Source organism: Miniopterus schreibersii (genome assembly GCF_964146895.1).
Source record: "Miniopterus schreibersii genome assembly, chromosome: 6".
Classification (NCBI taxonomy): Eukaryota; Metazoa; Chordata; class Mammalia; order Chiroptera; family Miniopteridae; genus Miniopterus; species Miniopterus schreibersii.
The window spans coordinates 18523761-18533032 of NC_138107.1; the positions used below are offsets into that span (position 1 = coordinate 18523761).

Consider the following 9272-nt stretch of genomic DNA (forward strand, 5'->3'; position numbering starts at 1 on the left):
AGGCTCATGGAATGCTTTATGATGGCATTACTGGGTCCTTTCTCTAAGGACACGGCCATGGCCTCTCCCTCAATTGGGAAAGCCAAATATATGAATTAATTTAGGTCTAGTAACTGGGTAGGTGTTTGTGAATTATCACTTTAGCAATTTCTTTCGTGTTTCTCCCAACAGACTTAGATATATATATATTTTTAATTCTCATTGGGATCAGCATCTTCCCCTGTCATCTTTGTTCTACGGACACCAGCCAAAACGGAGCTCTTCAGGGATACTAGTGTACACGCTCTTAGGTGGATATTTAATGCCTTAGTGAAGGAGTTTATGAGCACTCTGTTTTAAAAGTTTTGGATACATTTATTCATAAGATACACAAAAGCTTTTGGTACATGTTACCAATTATGATGACTACAGAATTTATTAGATGCAGCATTACATTTTTACCAATAGCTCACAGTTATTGAGTTTTTGTTACCTGGCTTTCTTCATTCGGATATCATCAAAATTGAATGGATGAAAGAGGGTGCATTCAATAGAAGGCTTTTTCAAAATGTGTTTGATCATTTAGAAAAATACAATGATATTTTTACAGTACTGTTTTTAAGTAGGGTCACTTTGCTCTTGAGACGACGCATCACCCTTAAAGTCTGTTTTACTTTATTGCAGAAGGCATTCACAGGTGGCCTGGCAGTTTTCTTCCGTGATTTTTTCGTCACACTCTAGTTTTCTGACCAAATTAGTCATAATTCACTAGCTGATCAACCTTCATGTAGGAATTGGCTAAAAAGAAATAAAAGGTAAGTAAAATGCTGCTTCTTGGATTAAAGTATTAGTTATCCAAAACTACATTATCTCAGGGAAAATTCATTTATTCTTTATCTATTCTATTATTCAGATCTCACTGCACACACAAGACGTAATAGTCTTAAACTGCTTAATAAACATACCTGATGCAGCAGACAGAGAGTTCACCCACCCCGAACTTATGAAATCAAATAAATTTCTCTACCATGCTCCAACAAGGTGCACAGTAACAGAAGTGAAATAATTCCCAGTATAGTTCAGGTGCTACTTATTTAGCCCCATATGTGTGTGTTGCCATATCTGCTTGTGCAATGAATAGGTTGTACAGAGGGGCAAGGGCAGCAAATGGAACACAAATCCCACTCACACCCCATTTAACAAACCAGACGGAGTAGTATCCTATACCAGCAGTGGCCCTGGTATGCATATTTATGTGTGTGTGTGTGTGTGAGCGTGTGTAGTGTCTGAGGATTCAAAGAAGACTGGCGGGGACATTCAACATATGTGCTTAAAATAGCCCAAAGTTCTTTTTCAGGAGCCTGCTTCCCATGAAATGCAGCTGTGAGGAAGGAAGCAAGTGAGGTAGCCGGCAGAATGTGCGAGTGTATGTGAGTGTGTGAGTGTGAGTGTGTGTGTGAGTGTAGGGGCGGCCATACTGAGAACAACATCAAGTTTCCCTTTATTTTATTCCTTGACTTTCATTTTGGGCCAAAAGCAAATCGAGCCCGAGCCTCTCCGAGATTGAACAGTTTCCATGCGTTTGCCTCCCCTCCACCAACTGAGAAAAAGTAGGAATGGACTGACTGAAAGAACGTAAAGGGCCACTGCATTTCCACTTTGGCGTGGTTAGCTTTGCACTGCATGACCACCTCAATGTCTATCTTAATTTAGTCGTCACCGCTCTCAAATGGCAGCTGACCTTACCACTTTCATTTTGAGCTCTGTTTTTATTGCCAAGATCAAAAAGACTGATGTAGGAAAGGGAGAGCCCAGAGAGGAATGAGGCCGTTCATGTAGCAGGGCAGGTTCTGAGGCTGTCATACTCAGCAAGACCCGCGACCAGGTAGACCTCACCACGTAAAGATGCAGAATGAATATTACTTACTGCAAAGCCCGTTATCACAATGATGAGGGCAGTCTTCACACGGTTTTCCTTTTTTATATGGGGTTTTGATGGTGTTCAACACGTTTCCACTGGCAATGAAATATTTGAAGGACAGAATTAGTGGCAACACTGAGAAATACAGGATGCTGCTATGTGGGTAGAATACACAGCAAGAGTCACAGGTCTGAAAAGGGAGAGATTTAGGAAAGTTGGAGCCACAAAGATGATTTCAATATAAATTGGTAGGATTTAATATATTCAGAAACATGGAGATGGGGTGCCACTGTCTTCATAGTAGATCAAAGGTGTGCAACCAGAAGGCAGGTTTATAACAAGGCTCCTAAGAACTTCTGGAATTGGCATCTCACAGGGTATTTCTTTACAGGATTAATTTGTTTTCTTTGAGAATCTATTATGTGCCATGAACTATGCTAGGTACTTAAAATAGCTTATTATATCTAATCCTCAGAAAAACACTGCAAGAAATGTATTGCTATCGCCTCTTTGTAGATAAGAAAAAAGGAGCTGCAAGTTGTTAAGTTAGTGGTGACCCGAAGGTCACACAACTAGTAAGCCACAGAGCGAATGTTTGTACTTGATCATTGCGGACCACAGGGCCCATTCTCATGCACCAGGCTATCAACACCTGGCGCATGGCTTTGTCACCCCTTAGAAAGCACTGCTTATCCTTTCCAGTCTGTCCCAATTTTCTCCTTTCTTCAAAACCCACCCTCAAAGCTCTCCCTGAAGCCGCCTTAGAACCTCAGATTGGAGAAAGGGGTTGGATTATAGCTCAAGGTGCAGGCTACTTGGCCTATCATAGGCCAAAAGTGATCTCTTGGGTTGTACTTACCTGGGGCAATACTGGCAAACATAGAAATACTTATAGATGCTCCGAGGACAGTGGGCTAATGCACAACCAAGTTGGTGGGAAGTGGCCCAAACAAGCTGTAAGTGAAAAGTTTAAAAAGAAGTCATTTTCATTAAATTTATGGTGTTCACACCATGTGACTTATTTTTTTCTTAACTGCTTATTAGAAGTTATAGATGGAGGGAATGTTAAAACTGAAAAATAATGACTTCAGATTTTTTAAATTTCTAAATTTCTAATGATTATTCTTTTTAAATATCTCTTCAGTTATGGGGCTTCACCTAACATCAAATAAGCTTTATGTATTCATGATTCCTTTGTTACAACAGTGATCATATCCAAATTTATAAATATGTGGACAATGGGGTGCTGGGCAATAAGATACCCATCCAAGAGCAATTTGATTTTTGCAGGAAAAAAGAAGAAATCTTGTTGATCTTGTTTTGTGTGTGTGTATGTGCAGATAATCTTAGGAGCCCCAAAATAACTTTTCTTTAGTTCCTATAGAATACAAAAATACTTATTCAACGATTCAAAAATAATTTGCATGTGTGAGTTAATTTTTTTATTATTTTTCTCTTTAGCATTTCATTCTGTGACTAGCCTAGAGAAAACAGCTCAAGACTTGTTCAAAGTGTTGCTTAAATATAATTAAGTTCATTCCACCACTTTATTCCCAGAGCTGTCATTTAAAAAAACCATTGTGGTAAATCGAGATCACAATAACCAGATGAGTTTTTATGAGCATCCAAGAGATAATGGGTTGATTTTACGTACATTAATGGGAAACACATACTTTGTAAAGTAGGGCATAGATTGCATCACTAAGGCTTATGCTTAGCATCTCCAGAATATACTGAGGAGAGAGAGTAATTCTGAGAGGGTAGTGGACAAGAAACATTACAACTTTGCCATTTCATTTTTACCTGGGTGTAATGACGAGTTACAGCATTTGCTCGAGTACTTCCAAATCCATATTTGAAATCTTTAACTTCATCGTAAAGAGATTGGATTGCATCTGACCATGATCTGGGATTAGAGGACATGAATAAATTCTCTCCACAACCAGTGGCTACAAAATAAGAAAGACAATGAATCAATAATTACAGCAGTAGTTGCAAAGAATTCTCATAGAAAACTATAAGAATATTCGATTTTCATTTTGGGGATCAAGATCACTTCTCAAATCTTTCACTGTCAGATCTACTGGAGAAATCTGATTTCAATTTCCAAATCTCAGCTCTCTGAATTGGAATTACTCCCTCCCTCCACCTATGAATAGCTCTTTTTAAAATGTAAATAATGATTCATTTTCAAGCTGACTGGGTAGCTTAACACAGTCACGGTCATTATTTTGGCAACACTAGTAAACTGATTAGCAGTCAATCAGCAAGGATATATCATCTGCTGTGCCTTCATAGTATGCATATAGGGGATATTAAAAAAAAAGTTACAGACATGATTTTGACCTTCTGCTCTTTAGCTAGCGAAATGGAAGGAGCAAATGTGAAGCAGACAGAAAATAGACCAGGCATAAAATGGATATCCTGTGGGAAAATGAAATCAAAGCCATGGACGCAAGAATGGTGACAAGCAGGCCGACCAGATTCTAGCAAAAAAGCATAAGACGGGTTGGGGTATGGTGGGCTTGCAGCGTGAGGCAAGCTGAGGACCTTGAAAGTGAGATAGTTAATTCTCCATTAACGTAATTTACAAGTATGTCCTGGAGAATTATACTAAAATAATTAATTATTGCTCTAGCTGGTTTGGCTCAGTGGTTATTAGAGCTTCAGCCCACAGACCAAAGGGCCTCCCCCCTGCCTGTTTGATTCCGGCCAAGGGCATGTACCTTGGTGGCAGGCTCAATCCCTGGGCCTAGTCAGTGTGCAAGCAGGAGGCAACCAATCGATGTGTCTCTCTCACATTGATGTTTCTCTCTCTCTCTTTCTCCCTTCCACTCTTCTGAAAAGCAACAGAAAAAATATCCTTGGGTCAGGATAAAAAATAAATAAATAAATAAATAAATAAATAAATAAATAAAGTTTTTTCACTAGGAATTGGTGATCTGGTAACTCTGATTACAAAGTATTAAGTGGGAGGTTTGATTGTTTTTAGATTTCAGGAATAAACCTGGCATGTGGCTAAATAAGGATGGTAAGTATCTAAATGAACTGAAGTTCAGGAAAAAAAAGATTTAAAACAATTTTTTGTTGTTGTTTTCTCCCTGCATAGCTTTTGCCTTGAACTCATTTTACATTTTTTTTGCTTGGAGTAAGAGGAATAATGAGATTTTAGGGCAAGAGTTTAGAAAAAGAAACAAAGAAATACAAGACAGGAAGCAATGTGTGCCTGTGATAAGTCATTAGCTAAAACCAGCAAACAAAATCTAGATCACCATTCCCGAGCTGCCTTGGCTCACCACGTCAGTGAGTTTTAACCTAATGTTTGGCTTTTATTAAATGCCCCACTATTCACTGGAGTCTGACTTACAGCTGATATGTCGTTTAGCTGAGGGACTGTGAGTCATGGTACACATATTTGCCCAGCTTTCAGCATTTCTTGCAGCTTCGTCATTCCACGTCTTGAAATAAATGACAAACATTTTGAAATGAAAATATGATGCTTTCATGAGATAATTATGATGCACATGATTACATTTAAAACAAATGCCTATTTGATGAATTGTTTTCTAGTATTTCCTATTTTCCCATTGCTCTACAAAAGATACCTTCCTTGCTTTTCTAAATCACTTAATGACCAGGAAGTATCTTTCCATATTGAGTTACAGATTAGATATTTTAAGGGAAAAAATACCATTCAGTTTCTCTGCAGCAAAACATTTCCAAACCCAGCCATGCTCTTTTAGATGGATAATCACAGCTTGGGGCTATGGTTATTTAATTCGAAATGAGAAATAAGTATGTGCTGTTTTCTCCAAAATATCTATTGCATTTGTCCCAGTTTTCACATATATCAATACACTGTCAGATGCTATAGCAAGCATTCGTGCGCTTCCACTGTAATAAGTGAAATATAACAGTGTGAAAGACAAAATATATGAGAAAATAAATGCCCACCCTTATCTTACATGTGAAAATAGGAATTTAGTATTATCATAATTCAGACAACTTAAACCGAGATTGCTAGACAATACTGTTTAGAAAGAAAAAAACAGTTCCAATCTAAGATGAGGTGTTCAGAACAGAGCAGGCACCTTGTATCTCTGAGAAGGCAATACCAGTCAGTTATTACGGTCAGGAGGCACTTGTCCTGTACACCTGGCACAACCCACTTCCTCAGAAATGAAGCTAAACACAAGGGTCAGTAGAAAAATTTCTTCCTAGACGATAGCCTAGATCAAGCAACAACTTTCATAGAGTCTCAGAAATGGAATGAACTAGAAAGATAGCGGATTCTATTTCTCATTTATTGTAGGAATCGCCTCTAAAATATATACATTTTGCCTGTAATTGAAGTGTGTGTTCAGTACCTCCTAAGACAGCTAAGTTTAGCACTGATTGCTAAATAGATTCTTTTGATCTCTTGAGGTATAATGTAACTTCCAAATACATATGATTTGTTGATTCTAGCTCAGCTCTTTGAGAAAATTAGAACAAATTTAATTCATTTGTCATACAATAACACTTTAAATACTTGAATTGGGAAGAGAAGCACCAACTCATTTTTATTGAATTTTATTTACAATAGTATTTCTCTACTGAACCTCAGAAATGTGTAGCAAAGTTTGATTCTCATTTACACTAATGGCCGAAAAAGCTGAGGCTCCTCCAGATTAAGTAGTGTTATCATCATAACTAGTTGGTTAATATTAATAATAAAAAGAAAGCAAAGGGAAGGTCAGACATTACAAGCATGTCATCTGGGCAGCTTCACCAGGAAGCCCCACTTCACACTCCCCGGGGAACCATCAGTGCCTTCCCTGGAGAAGTGAAGGAGGCAGTGAAGGAGGGAAGGTGCTTGCCTGTCAGTCTAACCTGGGAAAAAAGATTATTGGCTAGAAAGTCAGAGCCACTGCAAGGATACGAAATCCCGAAGGGTCGATTGGTTAAGCTCCTGGTTATAATCCTTAGACAAAGAATTCTCTCTCTCTCTCCGGTTCCTCTTGCTTGTTTGCTCTTATGCTCCTGTGTCCTGCGCGCTCTGGCTCCATGACCCACACTCATCTGTGCACCTCCATAGTCACTTGGCCTTAGCAGCCGCATGGCCCATGGCCATATGGATCCTACATGCCATTGACTGCTGCTGGACATACAAGTTAAGCCAGCCAGATGGTAGACAGGACAGTGCTTTAATATGAAGCAGAAACTCTGGGCAGCGGCTTTAATCCTAGCCCTGATAAAGACAAGATTGGACTTTTTTCATGATGAGATGGAGGGAAATGGGACCTAGGAAACCCAGGGGTTTAATTCCATGCAAATAAATATCACTCATCCTCCTGTGCAAGTCTCAGAAAATTCCTATTGTGACATCACAAGAATTCCGATTCCACCGGTAACAGGTGTGGACACAGAGGGCACCCCACCGATAACAGGACTCTTATTTTTTAGACCTATACACCATATTTTATTATCTAGTTAAATTTTCATTTTCTGTTTAGCATCTAATTATTCAAGTAATGTAATTTACATGGTTTCTTTCACTGCCCATTAATTATACCTTAATTCTATATTGAAAGAGTCAATATGTTTTCCAGTTCAAATGTAGCATGTTACATTTAACTACCAGCTAAGATGACAACTTTTCAAGTGAACTAGAGATTAGAATATTTTACATATATAGATCCTAGTTTGAAGTCCATCGCTAAGTGGTTAGATGCTAATTAATAATGATTTATCAATAAGACACGACTTACCATTTTAAGCATGTTGCTGGCACTGGGACTTGCCATCCTTCTAAGGTCATTGTGCTTATTAATAATCTCCATTTGGATTGATGGATGTTGGGTCAATAAAGAGAAAACTGAGGTATTTGACTTTAAAATGAAGCAAAAAGTAAGGACAATGTTACAATATTGAAAATCAAAGTAATGAAACAATTGATTTATTTCAATATGAAAGCTAATAGAAATGTTTAGTTTTGTGTTCCTTGACTTGAGCACCAAACTCACCTAAAGGCCTTATTAACATAAAGGTTGCTGGGCTTCACCCCCCGGAGTTCTTGATTCAGGAAGAGTAGGTGGGACCAGAGAACTTGCATTTCCAACAAGTTCTCAGGGGCCATGCTTTGAGAATCAGTAGTCTAAGTCACAGAATTGTTGTGGGGAACTTGGATGTGTCCTTTTGAATGCTACCTTTTTTTTTGGCCTTTAACAATAAATTAATTTGACCCATTAGACCTGTTTACACATGACCTTATCTGATTATCTGATAACATGAAAGAACTTAAATCTTATCAGAGGCCTAATTAGTACCAGAAAGTTCCAATAGACCTTTTAACCTTTGGCACAGCATGGAGGGAACTAGAGAATGTTTTTTTAAATAGCAGATGTTCAGTAATAACATTCTTCGGAAACCCATATTGACCTTCACCAATGCACTTATCATAATTTTTAAGTTACCTGTTGACTCCTAAGTCCTCCAGTATTCTGAAGTGTTATATGTGGGCACGACTATGTTAATCTCATTTATTGCACTGTCTGTAGCAATCTAGCACTATGTCTGATACAGTAGACACTAAATAAGTAGTTGTTGAATTGAATTAAATTGAAATGCGTTGAGCTCAACTTAGGAAGCCAAAATTATAGTTTCATTTCTGAACTGCTGTTGTTTTGGACTTTGTAATATCAAATATATACTTTTGAGAGTCTAGAAAAGACATCTCCAAGCATATGTTAAATTCTTCAACTGAACAAGCTATTTGTGATAAAAATGACTTCCTGTAAGGCAAGTAGGGAGTCGATTTTATATTCTGACTCATGCTGTTCTCACCAGATTCTCATTGCTGACCCACTGTCTTACTCCTCAGTAGTGTTAATGAATAAAAAAGTTACTGATTGTTCTAAAAATACACATTAGTGAGAGCCAAGGTGGGTTTGGCAACAAAGGAATAGTTCTTTTCCTCCCCATCCCAGGAGATTTTCGATCATCACCTTGTCGATGTCACAGTCACTGTGAGCTGTGGGTAAGGCAGCCCTCCCAGGAGAACTTAAGATCTACCGTGTAAGTGAAATCCTTACCATGCCGGCAGCTTGTTGCAGCAGTGCCAGGAAACATATGCTCACCAGCATCATTGTTTCTGAGAAAAAAGTGAAGCATTTGTGAGATGTATGGGTAAACAAAAATAGCTTACTTTATAAAAAAATGATGATGTTAAGGAATGGGCTCATATAGCTTTCTGTAGATTGAAACTTTCTATAAGAATAAATTTTCTCAGTCAGATGGAATCAAAATCAGTATCATCCTTTACCTGCAAACGCAGGTTTTATTCTTGTTACTCATTTCTAGATTGGAACCCAGGGATATAGCAGCAATGTTT

The 9272-nt window shown here is 38.2% G+C and overlaps 1 protein-coding gene across 1 annotated transcript; it reads right to left on the reverse strand.

The window, feature by feature from the left end:
* Positions 1-733: 733 nt before the first annotated feature.
* Positions 734-9027, reverse strand: LOC308558700 (cysteine-rich secretory protein 3-like; the record flags this gene model as incomplete). The annotated part of the gene is made up of 7 exons (XM_081140611.1): positions 734-777; positions 1907-1995; positions 2760-2854; positions 3704-3849; positions 5268-5358; positions 7651-7770; positions 8974-9027. 7 exons carry the CDS (start codon positions 9025-9027, stop codon positions 734-736), a joined length of 639 nt encoding a protein of 212 aa, XP_080996737.1.
* Positions 9028-9272: the final 245 nt, after the last annotated feature.